The sequence below is a fragment of the Nelumbo nucifera genome, chromosome 5 (assembly GCF_055504915.1).
Source record: "Nelumbo nucifera cultivar China Antique chromosome 5, China Antique-T2T, whole genome shotgun sequence".
Classification (NCBI taxonomy): Eukaryota; Viridiplantae; Streptophyta; class Magnoliopsida; order Proteales; family Nelumbonaceae; genus Nelumbo; species Nelumbo nucifera.
The window spans coordinates 26,474,488-26,501,700 of record NC_142653.1 but is presented as its reverse complement, the minus strand read 5'-3'; the positions used below and the strand labels follow the sequence as shown (position 1 = coordinate 26,501,700).

The following is a 27,213-nucleotide window of genomic DNA, read 5'->3' as shown; positions in this document are numbered from 1 at the left end:
GGTAATCTACAAAAACATGCATCACTTGAATGCTATTGAATATTGAAATGCTTGCTTTATTGATCATAAGAGGAAGGCTTTTTTTCGAACAAGAGGAAGGCTCTGTTATTTCTACATCAAGAACCTTTACACAAGGCTTCAGATGGGAAAGGCATTCCAAGCAGAGATCAAGGCTCCGTTTGTTTCAACATAAAATGATTACAAAATTTTTCAGGCTGAAATATTTGATCTATATTTTGCCCCTATCACGAAGAAAACTTTGCTTTCCTTGCACTTGCATCAAAACAAATAAGGGGTGGAAAGCTAAAATTTATGCTGTAAAGGGGGGCAGAAATAATAGCTGAATTATTTCAGTAGGAGAAATTTTGCATCCATTTTACAGAAACAAACACAGCACAAGTAAAAAGAGGATCTATAAAGATAATTTCTATTTACAATATAATCACGATTAGTGTACATACGAAGATGAATTATAAGGATTTATCTGCTGATAACTAGTAAGAAAAGGTCGGTTTAAGAGCCAGAGCTTCCACATTCCTCCATGGATGAATCAGATAAAAGTTCTACCTGTGTCTTGGCACTCAGAGAGCCACAAGTCCATGTTATCTATTATCTGTTGTCTAACTTTGTGCACTGCATCAGGAGAGGCACAATTTTGGGCATTACCTACAAAGAACCAGATCCAGAAATGTAAAACATCATACCTATTTCAGATAATTGACGAGAGAATAAACTGCCATTTACCATCCATGAAAAATCTAGTATTGTGCCACCCAGGACTCCGGATCTCCTGCCCACGTCTACCCACAACACACTACCTCCATGCATTGGGAACATCTCCCGGTACATAATACTACGTAGGAGGATGAGATGTTCCCCATGTGTGGCTGCCATGTTATGTGGGTAGACGCGGGCAGAATTCTTGTGGGCAGGAGATCCGGACTCGCCCAGAAGAGCCAACTCCAGTACAACATAGTAGAAAAACATAGCACCTTCTAGTAGTCCAAATGGTCTAACAAGGTCATAAATGCAATAAGTGGTTTGACATAGATGTTCCTCTTTACTGTGTGCCCCCAACTAAGGCTGTCAATTGGACTGGATTTGGTCCAATCCGATCCAGTCCAATGTGAGTCCATTACAAATGGACCAGGTCCAATCCAATCCAATGAATATTTTGGACCGGTCCAATTCAATGTTTGGACTATCCAATCTATTCAAATTTGTTTTAATTTAGATTAATTCTATCAATGGACCAGATATTGGCTGAATCCAACCCAATTCAATATAAATTCATTATGGATGGACCAGGTCCAATCCAATCCAATAAATACTTTGGACCATTAAGTCTGGACTGGTCCAATTCAATATGTATTGTTGGTCCCATCCAAATTGATTTTGGTTTGGATGGGATCCAATCCAAAACTGGTCAGTTGACACCCACACCCCCACCTTAAGAGAGATTCTGGACTACCAATATTGGCTTCACTCCCTTGCATGTCTCATCTGCTTCATGTACTGATGATGACATTTCTAGATTATCCTCTAGTATACCATGTGGGGCATTAGATTTCCCAATTTGGATAGAATAGCTTTCAAGCTTCTTATTCTTTAGGGGTGTCAAATTAAGGCCTCATATGTAATAGTAAAATTAGACATGAATGTGAGCCATACCTTCAGGACTTAGTGGCGATTGTGGACATCCTCTCAGATCAGTTCCATGGCCACAATTATGACATGAAATTATGTATGAAGGCACTAGACATTTTTAAAATAGAGTTTTAGTAATAAAACAAGGATAGAAACCAAACTAAAGCAAAATCTAAATTAGACTAATCTTTATCATATAAAACATAAACTCTTTTGCAAATGAACAGAATAACACTATGCTCAATCATTTAAGTTCAATAGATTTGATTTGTTGTGTAGCTATTACATGAATGACCATGAATTTCTCTTATTCTTTTTATTTTATCAATAACACACTTCATTAATTTCATTAAAACTTTTCAATGATAATTACAAAGAGGAAGACAAACTTTCTTATTTTCCAGCTATACCTTGAGCCCCAAAAGAAGGAAAAAAAGAAAGATAAGAAGAAACAAAAAAATAATTACAATTGTGCCCAAAACATTGACTCCCTCTCCACCCCTTGTTTAGCTAACCCATCAGCAAAAGAATTAGCTGATCTTTTAACCCAGCTAATTTTAACCCCCATTCCTCGAGCCAACCATCTAAATTTCCTCCTCATATTGTTGTAATTCCATAAGCCGCTATAGTCTTTATTTAACCACCCAACCACCACCTCCGAGTCCCCTTCAATTACAAGTTTTCTGATATTCATCTCCCTGGCTTTCTGGATTCACTTCATTGGGCCTGAGAACATGGTAGAAACAACCCCATTTTCATCCCTGAAGACACCCCCAACCCCCGATTGTCTAGGATTCCCTTTGCACCTCCCATCAAAGTTTAGTATTATGAAACCAACAGGGGGGGAGTCCACGACACATTCATCACTGTTTTGGTCTGGGTACTGCTAGCAATCGCACCCCAGTTCCTCAACAGGTCATCCACTGTATAATTTGTGAATAGCTCTAATGATTTCATCCACTGTACCACCCTTATAAGGATCAAAGCCCTCAACTCATCAACGCTTTTCTCAACTTGTGAGAAAATCCTAGCATTTCATTCTTCCGATAAGGACCAGCAAACTGCAGCCCTCAGATCTCTCCACATAATCTTGCCCCTTTTCATGTGCCACATGAAAAAAGGAGAAAACAGATTTTGCATGTTTGATGGAGGGTTCCAACTACACCCAAATAGGGAAAAAGCCCATTCCCAAATAGACATTGCATATTGGCAAGACACCAGTAGGTGAAAACCTGTCTCCCCATCAGCTTTACAAAGAACACACCAATGAGGGGGCAAACAAGTATTGGATCTCTTCTTTTGGAGCAGATCACCAGTGTTGAATCTTTCCAGAAAGGCTTTCCAGCAAAAACTACCAACCCTAGGAGTGATTGGTCTGCACCAAACCTCATGAATAGGAAAAGGGATGAATTTCTCTTATTCTTAAAGCCTCCATTGGTAATTGACACAAGTATAGATCTACACTAGCTAGGATATAATTCATAAAGGTGATAAATGCACAATAGAATAATGTGATATTGAGAGAGCTAAAAAATGGAAACCAAAAGGGCAGATGGACCAGATCTACAGTTTAAGGTGATTGCAACAGTTAAAAAAAAAATACGTCAAGTGCACCATACCTACTATGACTAGTAATGAAAATGGTCTTAGTCAACCTTGTAATGTTGGCCCATCTAAATTGACTCTTAATCAGTCAGGCCAGGATAGGTTGATAAGTTAGAAGTTAGAACTCTTTTTCTTTATTATTAGCAAAGTTGGAACTCATTTCTGTCAGTAAAATTCATATGGTTAGATCAGCTTCTTCCAGATCATGAAAAAGCCTCCTGGTTTCTATTTCTATATATGATATTCAATGCCACCATATTAAATCAAATTTCCTCAACAAATTTGAAACTCACTTTCACTATCTGGTGATGGTGTCTGTTTGGATGCATGTCGCCAGGGATCCTGTGAGCCATTTGTGAAAATAATCTTTGAACCTGTGAATTTGTGCAAAAGAAAACATCTTAAAACAAGTGATGTATGAATGAAAGATAATTAAGGACGATTTTCTTCAAATCACGACAAACCCCACATTCATAACTAGAAATTTTACTAGCAAACTTTCATCCCCATCCACGTATATCAACAAATATATAAAAGCAATGGCGATTAAAAAAATTGGCTAGATACAAAAGTCTGAATATAATGTGGGATAAACTTTTTTTTGGCCCAATGATGCATGGGATAAATTAATCTTCAATATAGCAGAAGTTCGATGATAGCATTTAACAGTACCAATTGCCTATTTTCGAAAATGAACATGGGGAAACAGACTTCTTGAAACAGAACTAACAAGGGCATCGCCACTATTTGATTATAAATACAACAATAAATGATTAATTTAAAACATTTCATACACAATAGCGGGATGTTAATGGTGTATATTAAATAATAGTATGGCACTAGGATATTAAGATGACTTCATGTCTCAGCCACCAAAATGTTAAAAAAATAGCAATTTCCACTATTTTTGGCATAGCTTCCATGCCACCACAAAGAAGTTTCATCCTTCAAAGAACAACACATCTACCTCCACTGATTGTAAATTTGGATCCATGTAACCACCCCCAAGTGATGTAAATTCACAAGGTAATGTTCACATTTGGTCAGACAAGTGATGTTTGGAAAATCCCTCTCTACATACATCATAAAGATTTTCATAGCATGGATATGGTACAATCAGAAACCATAATTTAACAATTATATAACAAAAAAAAATGATACCAATCTATGCCAGCTAACTTGAGAACAAAAGACAGGTGGATAAATGTGGAACCAGAGAAGCTAAAGGGGTTAAAATGTGTACCAGCAATATCTGTGCCTCCATAGTATATGTTTGTCATGTCCACATCTGGAAAGATGCCTTCTCCAAAAACATTCTTGCAAAGATCTAAGTGATATCTACAAAATATGAACAAAATTTGCATGTTAGGATATGTATCAAATATTAGCAAAATCAAATTCTATATATGGTGAATTGTTGTTTCTTAACATTTTAATGACATAGGGAAAAAAAATAAAGTAGAATTGTTCTTCTAAGGAAATACTAAATAATTGCAGTATTCCCTCTTTACATGTTGCTTATTTGAAATCATGAAAAATAAGCTAATATGGCAGTAGAGGACTCAAAATAAGCTAAGAGTTTACCAAAAAATGAGCTAAGCAAATATTTACCTTTCATCTACCTTTGAAGAGCGAATGCTATCATTTGAGGGTGCTACCTGGAAATAAGCAACCTCAGTGCAAACCTGAAACCACCACAATCGATCACTACTGCCTTCACTGAGTGCAGTATTCTTCAAGTATTTCTGATTGTATGTTTGAACATCAGCTCCGAATTTTCCAATGAAATAATCTTTCACATAGTTGGCATATTCATCCTGTATAAAAAGTTAATAAAGTTTAAATACCACTAGAAGCATAACACTAGTTTCTTAGGGAAAAGATCAGAAGAAGAGTAAAAAGCCTACTGATTTTGTAAATAAATGAACAAAAACAAAATGCAACAGCTCAATAATCTTATGGACAGATATTGCGCACATCCTAGGTTTGATAATAATGCCCATTTTATATTATAAAATAGGCTTGGATAGAGGGGAAATATAAAAGGAATATCTATAACAAATCTTGTTCACCGGAATTTAATAGCTAGATTGGTGGATAATAGATTATAGCACCAGATTCCCATGGAAGCTTCACCATATCTATTGAAATTTATTGAAAAAGAAGAGCACCTAATTCTTGTGATAAATCTATTCTTAAGTCCAACACTATAAATTTTTTACTCCCTCCTGAATTTTAAGAGTATAACAAAATGTTGGAAAGTTCATAATATTTTAACAGGGTAATCTTTACCACCCCTTGCACATAAAAACAATACAAAGAAAATCAGTGTTTTAAACCAAAAAAGTAGGAAAAGTAAATGCAATTTCACATAATTATATGATGTAAATATAGATTCATAATTTCACAATGGATATGACACTAAATAGAACAGAATGGCAAAACACAATTCATGTAGCTGACCCATACAGTTGGGATAAGGCTTAGATGATGATGATGATATGATGTAAACATAGATTTTTTTCCTTTTCTTTTCCTTTTATAGAGAAAATGTGTTTTTAACAGTAAAAGTTCATTTCATTAATTTCAATTAAAACATATTGCACAACATTGTTATTACGAATGAGCTCAGCCCCCATTATCAATTGAATGAACCCAATTACAAATCTGTGAAAAAGAGTTGTTCCCTGCACACCCCTTGGTTTAGCCAAATAATCAGCAATCCCATTCGCTGTACACTTTACCCGTCTAAAAGCTGCCCCCAACTCCTTTGCTAAATTGCTATGTTCTCGATCTCTCTTATAAGTTATAATGTGGTTGTGAGCCCACATGCTCGGGTTGCTGTCATTCTTTTATAGATAAAAGATGTTAACATGGAAAATATTGGATATTGGGTGGTAGCAACTTTCTACAAAGGACAAGACTTGGCTATACACATATAAGCCCATATGCATGTATTTTACATTTAAAGAGCAGAGCCCAATCATCTAGAATGGAACCACCCATAGGAAAGGCACAACTGATGCAACTTTGGAGATCCCAAGGACTGGGAACAAGGGGTAGAATTTTTCTGGAGAATATAATTTAGAAAGAAACAAAAAGGACCTTTCTGAATGAGTTTACATCACAAAAGATCCTCACGGAGAGTCATCTTCCTAGTGGCATCATGGATATTGGTTGAAATAGATTTCCATGAAATCAGGGACCCATCATTATGTCACAGAGTAATTTAATGAGGGACTGTTTCTGTCTAAAAGACTAAAACGTTTGATGGCAGATCATTGGGTAGCCTGGGCCTTTCAGGAATTGGTGGGGTAATAGAAGATAGAGATGGAAGCATAATCTGGCCTTTATTGGGGCCTATCTGGGAGGTGGATTTGGCAAAGGCTGAGTTGATGGGCTCTTCTATTTGACCCTTGGTATGCTGTCCTCAGCATCTCCCTTCCCTTCTTTGATTGAAGGCAATTCTACAAATGTCATTAGATAGAACAAGGGTTTGAAATAGCCTTTGGTGATTGTCCTTCATACAGAATAAGATAAGAATTTATTTTGAGATTTTGTAATCATGTTTTCAGATAAATTTCTAGGGATCAAGATGAGATTTCTGACAGGTTAGCTGGGTTATGGTTAACCAAGATGAAATGTATTGTGGCTTTCATTGACATGGAGCATGTACACTGAAAATTTTGTACAGTTTCAGATGGACTGACCTTTTGCTTTGATGTCCATCCTATACTCCTTTCTGCAAGGGCTTTCTCATCTCTTTAATATAATTTGGATCTGACTACTCAAGAATAAGAACAAGATAACAAATATAGCATTCTTTTTGGTGCTGTGGCTGAAAGGCATGTCTTGCCAGCATTAAAGCTGTCAATGGGCCGGGCAGACCAGAGCCAAACCCACCCAATTGTATTAGAATCCGGGTATGCATTAGTGTCCCAATTATAATTGGGTAACTATAATTGGATCAGGATAGTTTTGGTAGTTCCACACTGATTAAGACCCTGAACAATAATTATGTATATGCATATTGGCATATGCACTTAGGTAATAGGTGATAGGGTACCACCTTGCTATGCTTAAGTGGGCACCAAGGTGCCTACTAGGCACCAGTTAGGCAGTTTTTTCTTTTATTTTCCTTTCTTTTTTGGACAAGAAAAGACCTACAACTTATTGGGTATGAACCATGTTAATATGTCCCATATTTTCAATTTCTTATTGTTTTCTTCTGACAATTACTAAAAGAAAGCTAATTGTAATGAACATTGCATATAAAGCATGTAATATCATTTAATTTCACAAGGGACTATCACTGTTAATAATAAATTTAAATATTTCATACAAAATATAATCCAAGTCAGCAAAATAAAAAGGCCAATTTAAAATTATTGAATTTCATGTAACCAAAATCAAAACCATTAAGCTAAGTAACAGAAAATTGAATCCAATCAAGCAACAAACAACATAATACACACGCAGCATATACATATACGTGATTTACTTTTTTGATCTGTTGTAGTATACGATTTAATTTATCATAGAACACAAACAAAATACAACATTGTACACAATTATGATAAAGTTCTGTGAGGTGCCAACTGCCAACTGTCTATGCCAAAAAGACATGACAGGGGTGATCATTCTTAGCCCAGCCCGGAAACCTGCCCCAGCTCAGCCTGCAAATTTCTGGGTGTGAGCCCAGGTTTTTGTGCTTAGGCCCTGCGTGGACTGCAATGTATAATAAAATATTATATATACATGTTATATTTTATATACAAAAATTATAAATATTACACACAGCATATATTATTTTAACAAAAGCATTTTCTTTTGATTTCTTTTGAAGGGCTACACAACGGGGGGTAGCCCATCCCCCAACCAGGTGCAGGCAGGACTCGATCCCAACTCTCTGCTACGACCAGCAGGAGACCTTACCAACCAGCTGGTTGGCACTTTGCATTATTTTAACAAAAGCATGTATTTCACGTATACGGTATTTCACCACTCTTTGATTAAAACCCCCATCAGTCACATCACCATTGTGGAAGCCCCATGTTCTGGCCATGAAACACAATTACAGTGTCCTTTGAATTCCTCATTTTGACACTTCGCCAAAAGCACCACACTGAGACACAAGTCTCTCCTGCCAGATCCCTCCTCCATCTATTTTTCAGTTTTGCCACCGCATAAGCCCTCTCTGCAACAATGGGGAACTGAATGAACATAAAGAGAATTTAAGGGTTTGTTGGCGGAGGTGTAGATGTTGCAAGATTTGGAGCAGAAAGAAGGTTTGAAGGGGTTTCCAGAGAAGAAATCACAGGGAGAGTCGAAGTTCCAATCAGGGTCTTGGAGGGAATGTAGTGGTGGAGGAGATAGGAAGCTAGGGAGAGATAGCCATGAAGAGGGATGGGAGGAGGGGAGAGTTTGGGTTAGGGTTAGGATTTAGGGTTAGAAAAAACAAGAAAAGGAGATAGCAGAGCAGGTGATGGTAGATAAAAGTTGTTGAAGTCTTCATGGAATAACCCTCAAGGTGGAGGAATCTCTGTTGTTTCATCTTCCATCTTCGTCAATCCCTGAAGATCCTTCTGTCTCCATTCTCTTCTTGAGGCAAACCAGTGAAATGAATGCAGAGCATTTTCAATTTTTTTTATCAGCAACACAAGAAAAATTTATTATTAATTATAAAAAGGAGTACAATAAGGAGTTGTGGGCAAAGATTAAGCCCAAAACCACTTTCGATATTTACAAAACAGCCCAAAACACGGACCGTCTCTGAATTCCACATTTAGCTAGCCCATCTGACACACTGTTTGCAGATCTTCTAATCCACTTCACTTGGATTATCATATCTTTAGAAACCTGCTTGAAACGCCTGAATTCATTCTTTAACTGCCATATTACTCCTTCCCCCTTTTTCATCCAGTCCACAACAATTTTGGAATCACCTTCAATAATCAATCTGTTGATCCCTAACCACCCTATACACAGCTGCCAACAGTTCTGATCTCACCACATCTCCATGCTGAATAGGTCCCGAAAACATAGCTACAATATTTCCACTTTCCTCCCTGATGACCCCACCAATACCCAAAGGTCCAGGATTTTGCCCATGCAGCTGCCATCAAAATTTAATTTCTTCCATCCAGCACATGGAGGTGACCAAACCTCAGTTATTTTTTGCCTTCTAGATGATGAGTGAGCAATTGATCCCCACGAGCTAAAAAATTCAACTTTAAAGACTGCAAAAAGCCTTAAGGTTTTCACCCAATGTGCCACCCTTAAGATCATAATGCCTAGCACAGCTTCCTTGTTCCTTTCTTTGTCTTCAAAGATTCTTAAGTTCCTTTCTTCCCAAATTGTCCATATCACTGCTGCTCTAGTGCATCTCCCCAAAGTCCTGCCTCTTCTTTTAGAGCAACTAAAAAGATTTAGAGTTAAATAATCCTTCCAAATTATCAGGAGAGAGCCACCTGCAACCAAAAAGAGACGAAAAAACTCCCAAATAGAGATAGCAAAAGGACAGGAGATTAGAAGATGAAAAAGCAGTCTCACCATGCAACTTACATAAGGAGCACCAGTTTGGTCTATTTCTCTGGAGCATATCACATGTATTAATAGAACCGTGGAACACTTCCCAACAAAGAGCATTGACCTTTGGAGGAATAGGCTGAGACCACACTTCCTTAATAGGGAAAGACTGAGACTGGGAGGTAGCAACATGAGAGTTTAAAAAGGATTTGCAAGAATAAGCACCAGAATGATTAAGTGCCCACACTCTGGAATCTGAACCACCATCCCCTAAGATCACTGAATTCAACATGCTAAGCAAAGCAGAAACACTGGGAATTTCCGATTCTCTAAGATTTCTAGTAAAGCCCAGATTCCAATTCAAGCTTGATTGGGAAGAGGGTGAGCTGATAAAATGACACACCGGCTTTCCTTTAAAACTAGAAAACTCAAAAAGAGATGGAAAAATATCAGATAAGGGGGATTCCCCAATCCAGATATCCTCCCAGAACCTTATTCTCTGACCCAAAGCCAAATCATACCTTATATGAGTAAGGAACACTGGAAGAATGTCATGGATAGCCTTCCAAGGAGCAGCCAAAGTAGCTCTACGCAAGCAGCCCACATCCCACCCATTGTTTGACAGTCCATGGATACTTGAGATAACCTTACTCCATAACCTCTAATTTTCTTTTGGGAATCTCCAAAGCCATTTACTCAATAATGCCAAAATTTTCAACCTAACATTTCCAATACCCAACCCCCCTTCCTCCTTCAACTTTACCACCTTATCCCAGCTAATCAGGTGATCTTTCTACCCCTCCCCAGGCTCCCAAAGGAAATCTCTCATAATCTTTTCAATCCTTATTACTATTGCTTGGGGCATTCTAAAAACTGACATGAAGTACACTAGGAGATTTGCTAAAGTGGATTTGATCAATGTTATTCTCCCTCCCAACGAAATATGATTCCTTTTCCAGCTTGCTAGCCTCTTCTCAAATCTCTCCACTACTGGGGTCCAAAAACTACTAGCTCTAGGGTTGCCACCAAGGGGTAGTCCTAAATAACACAGAGGCCAATCTCCTTTCTCACAACCCAAAGAATCTGCCATTTCTCTCGCTTTTAGACCAATTGATTTTCAAGTTAGAGATCCTTTCAAAGAGCTTCACTACTAGCTTCAAGTTTACTATCCCTTCTCTACCTTCCCCATCACAAAAAATCAAGATATCATCTGCAAATTGTAAGTGGAAGACTAGAACTCTATTTCTTCCAATTACCCAGCCCTTAACCAGCTCCATAGAGTTAGCCTTAGAGATTATCTTACTTAAGACCTCAGCTATCAAAGTGAACAGAAATGGAGAGAGTGGATCACCTTGTCTAAGACCTCTAAGCCCTTCAATGAAATCAATTGCCGACCCATTGACTATAACAAAAAAGTGGCTTGTTTGTAAGCAACCTCTGATCCATTTACACCATAAATCCCCAAAGCCACATCTCCACTCCTCACAACATTGATCAAGAAATCCCAATCCACTAAATCATAAGCTTTCTCCAAGTCCAATTTTAATGATATTCCTTTCTTCCTTAACCTTTTTTGAGCCTCCATACATTCATTTGCAATTAGAACCTAATCAACAATCTGTCTATCCTATATAAAAGCCCCTTGGAATTGGGAAATGAGAGGGGGGAGGACCTTCTTAAGCCTCAAAGAAAGCACCTTGGCAATTATCTTATAGATACTAGTAACAAGGCTTAAGGTCTGAAATCCCCTAGATGAGTTGCATCTTTCTTCTTTGAAATCAAGGCTAAGAAGGCTGAATTCATTCCAGGGCTGATTACTCCCCTAATGTGGAACTCACTAAAAACTTTAATAAGATCATCTTTAATTACCTCCCAGCAATCTTGATAAAAAGCGATTGTGAATCCATCAGGCCTAGGAGCCTTAGATCTATCCATAGAGAACACTACTTCCTTAATTTCAACCTCCTCAAACCTTTTTTCCAACATCTCCACTTGATTTTCTTCCAGACAATCCCATTCAAGCCCATCCAAAGACCATCTCTCATTGATTGGCCTATGATAAATTGATCTGAAATGATCTGCAAAGGCACCCCCCCCCCAACCCACCACTAAAGATGATATTGAGCTCTTCCTTTTTCTACCATTAGCTAAAGCATGGAAATATTTTGTGTTTCTGTCCCCTTCCTTAATCCATCTCTCCCTTGATTTTTGCTTCCAGCTGATCTCCTCTCTCAATAAGGTAATCTCAAGCTCCTTTCTTAGAGACCATCTTCTCTACACCACCTTGCATCTCCTTATCAATCTCCTCAATTTGCAAAATAATACTGGTGTTTTTCTCTTCCAATCTCCCAAACTTGATTCTGTTCCATTCTTTAATTTCTCCCTTCAAGATCTGCAATTCCTTCAGAAATTTCTGACCTTCCCACATGGGTTGTGGTATGTGGGTAACCCACCACTCCTTAACCTTTTCTTGAATTCCAGATGGGTAAGCCACATATTCTCAAATCTAAAGGGAATTGGACCTTTGAAACAAGCAAATTGGCCAGTGATCTGAAGTAACTTGACGCAATGTTTTTCCCATCAAATTCAGACAATGTTCTTCCCAGTCAAGAGACACCAAGAATTTGTCCAGTCTAGAGCATATAGGGTTAACTTGAAGATTAGACCAAGTAAAGCAAGATTGACCTAACGGGATGTCCCTTAACCCATGATCCTCAATAAGCTGTTAAATCTCCTCATTCTTGAGGTAACCCTTTGTCTTCCACCATTTGATTCCTCCACAAACCTGATTATATTAAAGTCTCCTCCTAGACACCATGGTCCCTCCCACAAGCCTCTAATATCTGCTAATTCTTCCCACATTACATTTCTTTCCCTATAAGAGTTTGGACCATATACATTGGTGAGGACCCATTCAAATCCATCCTGGGTGTTCTTCAACTTGACTGAAACTGAGAATCTCCCAACTAACTCTTCACCACACCTGAACATTTCCTCCTTCCAAGCTGTTATTATTCCTCCAGAGGCACCCCAAGCTGGAGCATAACTCCACTGAATGTCTTTCTCTCCCCAAATACTTATCCACTTCCTATCTACCTCCTGAATTTTGGACTCCTGGATCAAAACTAAGTCTGGTTTCTCTTTCTTCAACAACTCCCTAATCAGCCTTCTCTTTGTAGCACTTCCCAAACCCCTCACATTCCAGCTGATGACCTTCATTGACCTAGCTGAGATTACCCTAGAGCATTTTCAATTTTACATATATTATATATTATAATATTTATATACTATCCTTTATATTTAATGATGCAATCCAATATCCCAGCCTGGCCCTGTCCATGGTCGTCCCTAATGACAGTAAGGCACCCCTCAGAAAATGCCTTGTTGCCTAGGCATCACCTGGTGAGATACCGCTCACCTCGGAAGCCCCTTCGAGGGTGGCTTAACCTCCTGAAACAGAAAATGGGGAGGAAGAAGAGAAGGGAAGGTAGGAAAAGAGGGATGCAGTGAAAGAGAAAAACAGGGGATATTCATTCATTCCTTCTTTAAAAGAGTAGGGCCTTATATATCTGGCCTACAGGTGTAATCATAGAGGGAATATCCTCTGATTGGCAGAATAACTAACTGATAACAAACTCTGGGAAATATCATGGAGGGAATATCTTCTGTCGACAGAATCACCCTCTCTGTGTGTAACTAATTCTGAGGCTCTGTCGCCTGTCCCTGAGGCTCTGTCGCCTATCCTTTCTGCTTCCTTGAGTACTGCTGATGGGTAGTGGCTTGCTCCACTCCCTGTGTTGGGTTAGGGGAAGGTATTTGGGTCCCAACAATTCCTCCCTCCTTAGCATTGACCTTGCCCTCAAGGTCTAGGTTCGGGAACCTCTCATTCAGCCTTAGATAAGGTTCCTAAGTGGCGTCTTCTGGGGGCAGCCCGGCCCATTCTACCTTGGCTTCTGGTACAACCTGCCCACCTCGTCGGACCCATCGAAAATCCACAATTTTGATGGGCTCTGTGTAAATGTCCCCTTCTTCAGTGAATTGGGGTAAGCTAGATGAGGTAGGAGTATGATTTCCCACAGCCTTCTTGAGAAGAGAGATGTGAAACACTAGATGAAGTTTCGAGGTAGTAGGGAGGTCCAATCTGTAAGCAACAAGGCCCACTCTTTCAAACACCTTGTAGAGCCCATAATACCTGGGAGCTAGCTTGTGCCAAGCCCGTCTTACCACTGAGACCTGGCGGTAAGGTTGGAGCTTAAGGTAGACAAAATCACCCACCTGAAACTCTAATGGGCGGTGGTGAGAGTCATAGCTGATCTTCATTCGTTGCTGGGCCTTTGTCAAATTGGCCTTGAGCAGTCTAAGAATCTCGTCTCTTTCCAGTAGGCGAGTCTCTACTTCTGCCACCTTGGACGACCCATATTCATAGGGTAATATGGGAGGGGGTTCTCTGCCATATAGGGCCTTGAAAGGTGTCATCCCTGCAGCTGACTGATAAGTTGAGTTGTACCAGTATTCTGCCCACGGAAGCCAGTGAGCCCATTGTCTAGGCTTCTCCCCTATGAAGCATCTAAGGTAGGCTTCTAAGCATTCGATTAATGACTTCAGTCTATCCATCAGTTTGCGGGTGATAGCTGGTGGATGGGTGTAGTCAGGTTCCTTGCAATCTGAAGTACTCCTTCCAAAATGAACGTAGAAAGGCAGGGTCACGGTCCGAGACAATGGATCTTGGTGTTCCATGCAGTTTCGCCACGTCTCGTATGAAAATGTCGGCCACCATCGCTGCAGTGTAAGGGTGAGGCAAAGCAGAGAAATGGCTATACTTGGTGAGGCGGTCAACCACTACCATGATGACCTCTTTTCCTGCAGAACGAGGGAGTCCTGTGATGAAATCCATGGAGAGGTCTTTCCACACTTGCTCTGGAATCTTGAGGGGTTGTAGAAGGCCCGCGGGTGACTGTGAGGAGTATTTCTGCTGTTGGCAAGTTGGGCATTCTGATACATAGTGCAACACATCCTTGCGCATTCCTACCCAATGGTAGTGGCTGCTGAGTCTTTTTAGGGTCCGTAGCACCCCTGAATGTCCTCCCAATGCGGAATCATGAAACAACCTTAGCAGTTCAGTTTTGTGGGTGGAATTTGAAGCAACCACAAACCTACCCTTGAAGAAAAGATCAAGCCCCACAATTTGGTAACCCGAAACCTGAGAAGGGTCACTTTTCCACCTTTCCCTGATGTCTTGCAGCTGTGGATCAGATCTGGCTTCTTGCCGTATAGCTTCAAATAAGGGAAAACTGGGCTGAGAGCAGGTTAGTTGGGTTAGCTCTTCTACCCGCGATAAGGCATCAGCTACTTTGTTGGCAGGCCCAGGTTTATACTCGATGTGGTAGTCGAATCCCATTAGTTTACTAAGCCATTTTTGCTGCTCCGGGGTGTGCACCCTTTGTTCTGCTATGTACTTCAAACTTCTTTGGTCTGTCCTGATGATAAATTGGCGTCCCAATAGGTATGCACGCCATTTCCGTACTGCCATTACCACGACCATCATTTCCTTAACATAGGTGGACTGATTTTGGTGGGCTACTGAGAGAGCTTTGCTGAAATAAGCAATGGGTTGCCCCTTCTGCATCAGAACGGCCCCCACTCCGACACCCGATGCATAACACTCTATCTCAAAGAGTTGAGAGAAATCCAGAAGAGTGAGGACTGGAGGGCTAGAAACTGTTGTCTTCAAGTCTTCAAAGGCCCGTTGGGCATCATCAGCCCACCCAAACGAATCCTTCTTTAATAGGCATGTTAGAGGGGCGGCCATAAGCCCATACCCCTTAATGAAGCGCCTATAATAACTGGTAAGCCCAAGAAAACCCCTTAAAGCCTTTACAGTGGTGGGCTTGGGCCAATTTTGGATGGCACCTATCTTTTATGGGTCTGCCATGACCTGGCCTGCAGCAACCACATGGCCTAAGTACCGAATCTGTGTTTGTCCAAAGGAGCACTTTGCCAATTTGGCATGCAACTGGTGCTCTCTCAGAATTGTGAGGGTAAGTTTGAGATGTTTCATATGGGTGCCCCAATCCTTGCTGTAAACCAAGATGTCATCGAAAAATACCAGAATAAATTGCCTTAAGAAAGGCCTGAAGATGTCATTCACGAGGGCCTGAAAGGTGGAGGGGGCGTTGGTAAGACCAAACGGCATAACCAGAAACTCATAGTGGCCATCGTGGGTCCTAAAGGCTGTCTTGTGGATATCAGCCTGGTGAACCTGGATCTGATGATACCCGGACCGCATGTCCAATTTGGAGAACACTTGTGCTTCCCCTAACTCATCCAGCAGTTCGTCAATGAGAGGTATTGGGAACTTGTCCTTCACTGTAATCTGATCCAGGGCCCGGTAATCTACGCAAAACCGCCAACTACCATCTTTCTTCTTCACTAGGAGTACGGGGGATGAAAACGGGCTGGTGCTGGTCTGTATATGCCCCTTGTCCAATAGCTCTTTTACTGCCTTCTCAGTTTCCAGCTTTTGGAAATAAGGGTATCTATATGGCCTCACATTGGCTGGTTTGGATTCGGGTAAGAGGGGTATCTGATGGTCATGGGCCCGGGGTGGAGGTAACTAGTTTGGTTCCTTGAATATGTCACCAAACTGATCGAGGATCGATCTTAGGCTCTGGTGTTGGGCTTCAGTAGGTTGGTCACAGTCCTGATTGTTTAAAATTGGAACTGTGGGCCGAATGCCTAAATGCATAAACAAGGGCTGTCCAGTATCCTTGGAGGCCCGTATTATAGAGGCTAAGGTATCACCTCGGGGACTAGAGGGCCGCACCCCTTGCAAATGGCAGGTCTGTCCATTTTGGCAAAAATCCATTGTCATTCTGGCCCAATCACACAGTGCAGAACCTAGGCCACATAACCAATGGATTCCCAAAATGATATCAGCCCCCGAGAATTCCAATGGGTGGAGATCTACCAGGAAATTATGGCCCTGTACGAGGATCCTTTCCTTCTTACATACACCATCACATAACATCTGATTCCCATTAGCCACATGCATTGAAAAGAGAGGAGTGGGGTGTATAGTCATACCTAGTTGCTTTGCCAAATGGCAAGTGATGAAATTCAAAGTAGAGCCACTGTCAATCAAAACCATCACAGATCGGCCACCCAATCTTCCTTCTACTCGCATGGACTGAAGAGGGTTGAGGCCCATGAGAGCGTGTAGAGAGATCTCGGCTCCAACCGGTTCTGGTTCGCCTGATATCAGCTCACAGTATTCGAGGTACTCTGGTTCTGTCCCCTCCGGTTCTCCCTCTGTTTGAAGGAGAAATACTCGCTGGACCCGGCACTTATGGCCCGACCCAAACTTATCATCACAGTTGTAACAGAGGCCCTTCTCGCACTGGGCTTGCATCTCAGCCCACGAGAGGCACTTGAAAGGCACAATGGGCCTGGGCAAAATGGGCTTCTAAGGATCCCCAACTTGTTTTTGGGTTGTTGTTCGGCCCGTTGGAGAGCCCTCACATTCGGATAGGATGGCTTGCTAGTCCTGCACATGCTATCAATCTTCTCTTCTTGCAAGCGAGCCATGCCCACCGCCGCCATGACTGTCGCTGGTCGAAGAGCTCTCACTTCTAGGCGGATGTCTTCTCTGAGACCTCCCACAAAACACCCAACCAAGGCCTTCTCCGGCCATCCGTGTACTCTGGTCGCCATTCTTTCGAACTCGAGCCGGTAGTCTGCTACTGTCCCCGTCTGTTTTAATCGAGTGAGAAGTTCGTCATAATCCACGAACGTCGTCGGCCCAAAACGGATGCACAGAGCTTCCGTGAACTCCGCCCAAGCTACCTGAGGATGGGTTTGTCGATACCACTGAAGCCAGAGAATAGCGTCTCCTTCAAGGTGAATGGAGGCGATGGCGACGCGCTGGTGTGCAGGGGTTTCATGGTACTCGAAGAATCTCTCTGTTCTGAAGATCCAAGGAATGGGATCTCCACTGAAATAGTTGGGAAAATTGATTTTAGTAACCTTTCCGGCGGGGTAACCCCCAGTTCCCTGGCTTCTGGAAACAGAGGCGTCGACCCCTATTGGCTGACTGGTCACGCCGGACTGCTGTTGGGAGGCGAGGTTAGAGATGACCACCTTGAGATCCCTGAGTTCGTCCAGTACTTGGTGGAATCCAATCTCAAGTTGGTCGACTCTGTCTTCCATGGTAGAGGATCTTGTCTGCGGCATAGCTGGTCTACAACCTTGCTCTGGTACCAACTTGGTGAGATACCGCTCACCTCGGAAGCCCCTTCAAGGGTGGCTTAACCTCCTGAAACAGAAAATGGGGAGGAAGAAGAGAAGGGAAGGTAGGAAAAGAGGGATGCAGTGAAAGAGAAAAACAGGGGATATTCATTCATTCCTTCTTTAAAAGAGTAGGGCCTTATATATCTGGCCTACAGGTGTAATCATAGAGGGAATATCCTCTGATTGGCAGAATAACTAACTGATAACAAACTCTGGGAAATATCATGGAGGGAATATCTTCTGTCGACAGAATCACCCTCTTTGTGTGTAACTAATTCTGAGGCTCTATCGCCTGTCCTTTCTGCTTCCTTGAGTACTGCTGATGGGTAGTGGCCTGCTCCACTCCCTGTGTTGGGTTAAGGGAAGGTATTTGGGTCCCAACAATCACCTTGACAATTATGACTTGCACCAGCAAAAACTAAGTGCACACCACTTAACCACATCAAGAATCATGGTGTTGAAATACACAAGATAGTTTGTTCTGGATGAGTTATAAATGGACCCGTCACATAGCAGAGGGCACAAAAACAACTTAACAGTATGCTCCATCATAGCCTTTAAACTATGTATTTTCCTAAGGAAGAAGCTCACTAATATTAGACTATTGAATGGTAGTCAACAGAGGTCTGCATACCACCAAATCCTTTCCATCTTTCCTTGCTTTGACAAGAGGAGAACATAGTAAATCGGGATTCCCATATTGAAACTGCAAATTTTAAAAACGTGTTAATAAACTTATTTGAAATAATAAGTATCAAATAACAAAAATTTAGTTGTATCAATTGTTGGATTACATTACCGCTACAACTGCAGCATCTGCCAGGAAATATAGAAAATCAGCATCATTGTTAAGCTGCATCCATAAATGAAATATCCACAAAAATGATCAAAGTTTGTAAATAAAAAGATCCACGATAGAGTATTAGAGAAAGGGTTGACAACTGCATATGTAGCTAACAGTGTCTTGTTAACTAGTACATGCATAAATGTACACATATATTTTGGTTTATTTTATCAGTGCTGAGAACAGGTACATCTAGGAGTTGGGTCTGTCTGACCACAGAACTTTGAGATATAGGACTTGGTTAAGAAGGAAGGAAACAACAGCCAGAAAATAAATGCACTAATGAAGAAACATGATAAATTCAAAACACAATAGTGTACTGGAATTCTATGCTGCATTATTAAATGATAGATGGGCATTGCATATATTTGTTTTGAACATCTAATTAAAAAATTACATTACATAATTATAATGTATGTGTGTCCAAATAAGTGGGTGAATGCTTAATATGTTAAAACTTATAATCAGACTCTGTAATCATGTTTAAGAAAAGAAAATTGAGGAGATGCATAAATAATATGGCATCTTCATATTATATTGGTAGGAAGGGATAACATATTAGAACACACTCCACAATTCATGCTTTTGGTTATATGAAAATTAATATTTACAAGGAAGCAAAAATGCATACCTCAGCTGCATCAAACAAGGTCTTCACTGTTTTTCCATCTGATACAAGCTTTTCTTCAACAAGTTTCGTGATTTCTTGTAATGCTTCTTTACATTCAGCACCAGCTGACACACCAATCTACATATGAAACCCATAGCAGATACAGATCTCATAAGTCCATAAAATCTATACCAAAAAAAAAGAAGTCACTAAAACCTAAAATGCAGTAGGAGCATGAAGAGTGGCCTTTAGCAAATGAAACTCCATCACTATTGTTCAAATTTCCCTACTGACATTAGCAAAAAAAAATCATTTAGAATAATTTTTTGTTTTTCTCCCAATGTGTACACACATGAAATGTTGTAATGATCTTGCAATATAAACTTTTTCTTCTATGGTTTCCTGATCAGCCCCTAGGTGTTACACTCAATATATGATCATGTAAGTATGGTTTCCTCCAAGAACCCTCCTGTTTTTTTTTTTTTTTGAGAAAAGGTAAGGTAAATTTTATTGAGACAGAAATAATAGTACAAAGGGACCCCCCCCCCCAAGGAGAACACCTTGGTAGGGGAGCAGCCAAATCAAAGCAATATTACAAATGCCATAAGTTCCTAGAATTCAGCCTAGCCCCCAACTGAGAGGCCTGAATCCCCTTTGATGCCGAGACCCAAGAAATCAGCTTTCCAAATGAAATGGATATAATGTCCTCTGGGTCCTTGTAGATGTATGAAAAAGCCTTTTGTTCTTTTCTGCCCAAATGGTACTGATTACTGCAGCCGGAATGGACACCCACACAGCAGAAGCAAGCTTTAACAGCCCCTGTAACACCCAGCTCCACAACATCTCCTTCACTGAGGCTGGCATAACCCAAGCAAGACCCAGTGCAGATAGATGATGATTCCAAATGCTAGTAGAAATAGAGCAGTGAAGAAACAGATGGCTGTTGCCTTCCACATCTTGACCACACATCACACATCTCTGATCCTGGAGTTAAATCCCTCTCATAGATAGATGGGCTTTGGTTAAACACCTGTCTAAAGCTGTTGCCCACACCAGGGCATTGAATTTTGAGGGAGGGGCCGGGTTCCAAATTCTGGAAGCAGCCATGCCTTCCATGTTTCTTTCCGACAGGTGACTGACAAATTACTTGACTGAGAAAAGGCCATCTGTACTCCAGGTCCAGATCCAACTAACTTCTTTGAGAAGATCCAGGGGCTGGGGGGAGATCAGCTCAAGTAGCTCGGCTAGGCTTGCAATTTCCCAATCCTGAAAATGCCTTCTAAATAAAGGGCACCATACTACAGAATTACCAAATACCTCAAAACAGTCTGCAACCACTGCTTGGAGGTCAGCTAGCTGAAATAACTGAGGGAATAAATCTGATAGAGGGGTATTTTCACACCAAGGGTCTTTCCAAAATGCCAGCCTGTCACCCTTCCCTAGTTTAGGACTTAAAACTCTGCTAAAACTAGGATGAATGTTCATTATTTTCCTCCATAAGGAGCAACCTAAGGAGGGGAAAGAAGAAATGGTAATCCAGTCTCCTCTGTCTGTGTTATATTTAGCTGCAATTATACTCCTCCACCAATTGTTCTCTCCATTCCAAATCCCCAGATCCACTTCCCAAGAAGAGCCTTGTTTGAAAATCCTCATCCACTTGATACCCAAACCTCCTTTTTCTTTCAGAGAGCACACCTTATCCCAGTTCACCAAGTGAATATTCTTCCTATCTTCCTCCCACCCTTTCCACAGGAAGTCCCTCTGCAGTTTCTCAATTCTTTGTGCCACTTTCCTTGGTATTGGAAATAAGGAAAGATAGAAAGCAGGAAGATTGGACAGGGAGCTCTTTAAAAGGGTAATTCTACCCCCCAATGACATATTTAGCTTTCCAAGAAGCCAATTTCTTTTCCAACTGTTCTAAAACCGGTTCCCAGATCAGCACCGAAGTGTATTTAGCTCCTAAAGGGAGACCCAAATATTTTGTTGGTATGAACCTCACATAACAAGCTAACCTCTCCGCCAAGGCCTCTATATTAACCACATTACCCACGATCAAACACCACTTGTTCCAATTTACTTTTAGACCCATGTCACCCATCACTATTTCCTTTTTTTTTTTTTGATAAAATAGACCCATCACTATTTCAAACCAACTGAGAACTCCCACCAATAAATCTAACTGCTCTTCCTTGGCTTCAAAGAACCCTCCTTTTTGCTAGTGGTCTCTCATCCTTCTTAATATAAGATATTTTCTCAAAAGATAAGAACAACAATTGAAACTATAAAAACCAATATTCTTATATACAGGTTAAGAATTTAAGACCCTCTGCCCTTGGCATGGACTTGTTTGGGCTTGCATCAAGGGCTTGGTATAGAGGCAGCTCATCGAATTAAGAATACAATATGTTTAACATCACAATAACCACTTGAAGTAATGCAGTTGGAGAAAAACAAAGATTTGAAAATTCCACATGCTTGAATGTTTAAGTGTTTAAAACTGTTCTAGATGCTATTTTTGTTTCTATGTTTTTTCTTTAAATATGTTTTATATGTTATGTTTATGTGTTTTAATTTGAGCCAATGGACTTCTTAAAAAATGTGGTTTCTTTTAAAATTTAGCTTTGCATATTTTTTAATTAATATTATTTTTAATGGTTTTTGTATTTTTTATTTTTTAAAATTTGCACCTTGCTTCAAAAAGGAGCCTGCCTCGAAGCCCTTGTGCTTCTAAAACACTGACTTCAGTTCTGTCAAATCAGGTGGATCCATGCAGACTCATTCAGTCACCTCGGTTGAGAAATGAAGCTGATGTTCATTGTCCAGGTGCCTCCCATGTGCGTTTTGCCAAGGTTTTTGTGGACAGTGCATGTAACAATATTGATTATGCTAGCTATGTAGCTATTCTTTTTGATGAAGACAATAGGTTTTTAGCTGCATCATTAGAAGATGATCTGCCCAGATCACCACTGTTTTCAGAAGCAAAGGCATTGCTCATTGGTTTGTATCTAGCAGCAAAGGAGTGTAAAAGTGAGATCATTATTGCTTCAGATTGTGAGGCTTTATTAAAGCATTTAAGTGACAAATCTATCTATCTACCTAGTGAGATCTGGTCTGTCTATTCTAATATTTTGGCCAAGCAGCACAATTTCTCAGGGATTAAACTCGTCCATGTTAAGAGAGACATCAATGAAGTTGCCCATTTCCTAGCCAGTAAGATGTGTTCCAAAGGAAAATGGTGTGTCAGTCTGCTTGTTCTAATGGCCAATAGCCCTCAGCTTGATTAATGAAAATGTTCATCTTTTTACCAAAAAATAGTTTCTGTATATGATGGATGATGAGGCAGATCCAAAATATCCACTGGTTAGGGGACTCTGTGGATTGGCCACATGCTTAACATCCAGATTAAATCAGCCCTACAACCCACTTTATATTGCTAGTTTTCTAAATGAATATTAGCTAATTTTTTGAGGATGTACTTTTTTTGAGGTCCTTCTGTTTTTGATGTTTACATCTTCTCTTTGTACAAAGGACCTTACATCAATACAATGATACTTTACCTTTGCTCAAAAAAAAAAGAATGAATATTAGCTAATTAGCCAATAAAAGTTATAGTTTTTAATACAAACCTGCACATAGAAAAGGGTTTACTTTGAACTTGTAGCAACATAATTTGGGCCAAAATTTGTTCCACCAATATAGGTATAGGGAGTCCTTTTGGGTTCCAAACAAATTTCCCTTCCAGAAGATTCTTGCATTATTTATTGATAAAAAAAGATTCTTGGGTTATTTAGTGAGGTCATTTAAGGAGCATCACTAAATGAACCAACTAGTAAACCCATTTCCATATATATAGGTTGCCTCATTGAGGCAAGCACTTTTATGGCCCCTCACAACCTTGTGAACACTTGCCTTATAATACTTTAACAACCATGATGCAACTAAACTAAAGGAAACATTTAGGAGTCAAAATGTAATATTATTTGAAAAGTTGGATGTCATAAATCAAATTATTGACGCATGTCTAATTAATAGGCAGGAAAGATATTTTTCCAAAGTACCTGTTTGTCAAAATTAGTAAAGTTGTAAACAGCAAGAACAACTGCAGAACTTGCAAGACTTCCACATGTTAGATGAGGGAACTTTAAACGGAACCATGCACTAAGTGCTCCAGAGTAAGAAACACCGAAAACAAACCAAGGGTTTTCAACATTTGATCGATTCAGCTTTGAATTCAAAGATTCCTGCAGGATAATTATTACTGAGTCATTTAAGAAATGATAAATTAAGAATGGGAACAAGAAATAGAAGGGGAATGAAATATAAAGAAAAGAGCCACTTCTTTTTAATAAATATATAAATGGAGTGGTACAACAAGAAAGCAAAGCCGCTTAAAGAAAGAATTTTAAACAATTTGTATCAAATTCATATCTCTTGATGAGGAAAAAATGGAATAGCATGCATCAAAGTGCAACATATCCAAATGAATAGACTGCTACAATCATCACATATCTGTTTCCAAAGATTATGGATAAGCTCTCCTTTAAAGACAAAAACAGTATCACACTCTTACTGGTATCATACTGAGTTTGCTTGTATTTCTCACCATATTTCAATGTGAATGAAATGCTTAATTTTGGCTTCAAATCCAACCACTGTTAGATCTGCTGTATTGTTTAAATAGAAATAATTAAATATACATAGATATGTGGTAGTAGAATGTGCAGTCAAAAAGTAGCTAACTCGAAAAGAGCTTGCTTGAAGAAAGACATGTAGAAAACTATATCATCCTTACCTGATAATACTGACGAAAAGTAGCCAAATCAAAAAGAGCTTGCTTTGAAGAAAGATATCTTAGATTTTCTGTTGTCAACAAGTTAAAAGGGGAACTCTTCCCATAATAACGATGCTCAAGAGAAACCAAAGCAGCACCAAACTTCTTTGCTAAAACCTGTTTGATGTTACAAGGCTTGTAAATATAAAATTGCTACACTAGTTATGGAAAACAAAATGTTTCAGAGAAATACATAATATTGCAGTAGAGATGCCAAAGTAATTTTATGACTTACATTGGTATAGTCATTAGGAATTCCATTGCACGAGGATTCACCACATATTTTTAAAAATATGGGTCCATCAGGAACCCGAAAGTAGTCAAGGAATTCATAGTAGCGCTGCCCAAATTGACGATGGTCCTGAAAATTTGAGTGCAGCCATCAGGACTATGAGCACATCATACATTTTAACAGAGACTCAACCATCCTTGAGAGAATAAAAAAGCACTACAAACATGTATTTGACCAAAATGAGATCATAAAGGAATACCAAATTTACCAAAATAGTAGATGAAAAGGTCAGAAAAGATCTGTTTAAGATTTCTTTTTCCAATTAGCATTTTGAACTATCCATAAGCTAGAAATTTAACAATGGAATATAGATTTCTGTCATGATGTAAGACTTGTGAGACAACTACGAGTTTTTTGTGCACAAATCAACCAGGTTAATCCAAAAGTCTGATGCATTGCATTCTTTGAACAGATTAATTGTGAAAGGCCTGGAAAAAGTGAGAAAAATCAATTTTGCAAAAAGTAGATAGTACAACCAAGTTTTCTGCTATCTTAAGTCTCCAAGATGAAACTCATTGCCATTGGATCTTGGACAACAATCTTGTGAACTCGTATGCACCAGTACACTGGCTTGATGCCATACTTCACAATCTGGTTTCCAAGACATTATGATGTTAGCATTAGTACATCAAACATTAATAAATCAATTGTATACCCGCAACATCACTTTGCAATAAATCTGCAGCTAAATAAAAATAAAAATAAGAAATAGCACCCTCCTCATTTCAAGACTCCGAAAGAATTGAATGTGATATTATGACATGCAAAAGACATGTATAAAAGTCCTTGTCTGTGATTTCTCAGAGTGCAAATCTCGTGAAGCTGTAGTTACATATGAGCAGGAAAAACGTAAAAACATAGGAAGATCACTTTATGGAACCCAGGCTTCCATACGCAGCAGCAAGACAATGAATACAGAGGAAATCTTTTATCAGATAAAACCCTATTCTTTCAAACACAAAGAATATCTTAATTCTCAATATGTCACTCTTGATCAGATATATTAGGCTCTTTGTCAATTATCAGGAACCTGCCGTTTTAGTGCCAAAGGAGTACGCAGGCATCTTTCTCATAGTCATAGGGTGGAGATCCTGTTAGAGCACGCCTATTTCTTAAGTAATTAAAAATACTTTCAACACTTCGATTCATAGCATCGTTAGTTCAGGTATGTGAATTGGTCATAGTAGTAATTCAACTTTGCAAACTACGGAGCTGTTTGTTTAATGCCTGCCGAAAGGTAACTTGAAGAACATAATCAATTTGTTTGTTTTTCACGTGATTTTTTTCTGATCGTTTACAGATGCTTAAGCAAGATACAGTATGAATTAATAATGTAAATATTCAGGAAACCAATTCGTCTACAAATGAAAGTTGTCGAAAACAAATTAGGAGCCAATTTGAGGAGGGGAGATAGGAAGACGAATTGGAAAAACGTGAGAGAAAAACTTACAAGTGGAGAGAAGTGATCGAGCGTCTGATTGAACCAGAGTTCTTTCTGAGTCAGGTACGAACTGCCATTTGTGATCTCGAACCTTCGAGATTCCACGACAACGTGGGAGATAATGAACAATAGCTGAACAACTACGTAAGCCCTCATCTCCATTTCTTCTTCCTTCACGTCTTCCCTCGTCTAAAATGCATTTATGAAAAAGGGTTTATAGGATGCCCTTACTTATATATACCCTCTCATCGAAACATTTAACGTCAAGGTTGACAGAAAGAAATAAAAAGACAAAAATGCCCTTGACTGTTCATTAAATTTTAAAAACGCGCCCCTCCAGTTCTCCTTAAATTCTCTCATTTTGTGATCGGAGATTTAGGCATCCCAACAGATAACTGGCATGAAATCGATACTCTTTTAGGCTCTAATAATCTTCGAGAGCCTGAGTATGGGGCCGGGCACATCTCCATATTTATCCATTATATAACCAGTGGGATGCCGGTAACCAGTGGCACAATGAAGCAACATATGTGTTCTGACAAATCATGTTTATTCCGTAAACCACAGCCCAAACCAGTGGTTTCTGCAGAGAAGAGTGGTATTCGTATTCATCCATTATAACCAGTGGCACATCTCCATTTCTTTCTCTTTACTTTTTTATTTTTCTATTTTTTGTAAAAGAAATTTTTTTGATAATTTGCTAATTATTTTTTTACAGGGAAAATTTTCAGTTTTACAAAACACAATAAAACAGAGATTTGTAGAAGATGGTTCTCGGGTTCATACGTGAATTGATTCTGCAGTAATCGATCTCCGCCTCAACTAGACAAATTATATACATTTAGTTTGAAAGACGGACTGATCTCCGGCTCTCCGCCTCAACCAGGCTCTTAATTCTGTTTTACTATTTTTTTTTTTTTTATCAGCTTGAGATTTTGTAGAAAAATCAGCAATTTATGGAAGCATTGGGAAACTAGAGGGAGAACTGCGATCGAATTAGTGAATTACCTGATTCTGTTATTCAACATATTCTCTCCTTCTCCCCGTAAAGAATGTCTATGATTCCCAATCTAGATTTCTACGAAGATCAAATTTATGAATTTTATGGACTCAGTTCTGCTTTGTCGTA

At 39.6% G+C, this 27,213-nt stretch overlaps 1 protein-coding gene across 1 annotated transcript; it reads right to left on the bottom strand.

The window, feature by feature from the left end:
• Positions 1-40: 40 nt before the first annotated feature.
• On the bottom strand, positions 41-26,528 carry LOC104607516 (putative serine protease EDA2). The gene is made up of 12 exons (XM_010273173.2): positions 26,094-26,528; positions 24,587-24,712; positions 24,313-24,468; positions 23,579-23,761; positions 19,542-19,658; positions 18,866-18,919; positions 18,701-18,772; positions 4,864-5,069; positions 4,496-4,590; positions 3,546-3,626; positions 1,672-1,755; positions 41-666 (listed from the first exon to the last, which is right to left on the bottom strand). The coding sequence occupies exons 1-12, from the start codon at positions 26,244-26,246 to the stop codon at positions 551-553; spliced, it is 1,443 nt and encodes a 480-aa protein (XP_010271475.1). The 5' UTR covers positions 26,247-26,528; the 3' UTR covers positions 41-550.
• Positions 26,529-27,213: the final 685 nt, after the last annotated feature.

Excerpts from the sequence above, each read along its gene's own strand:
- LOC104607516 (XM_010273173.2), bottom strand. The coding sequence starts at position 26,246 with ATGGAGATGAGGGCTTACGTAGTTGTTCAGCTATTGTTCATTATCTCC. Across the intron at positions 18,920-19,541 it reads CCTTGTTTGATGCAGCTGAG|CTTAACAATGATGCTGATTT; the intron begins GTATGCATTTTT and ends TTATGGATGCAG. Across the intron at positions 1,756-3,545 it reads ACCATCACCAGATAGTGAAA|TGCCTTCATACATAATTTCA; the intron begins GTGAGTTTCAAA and ends AAAAATGTCTAG.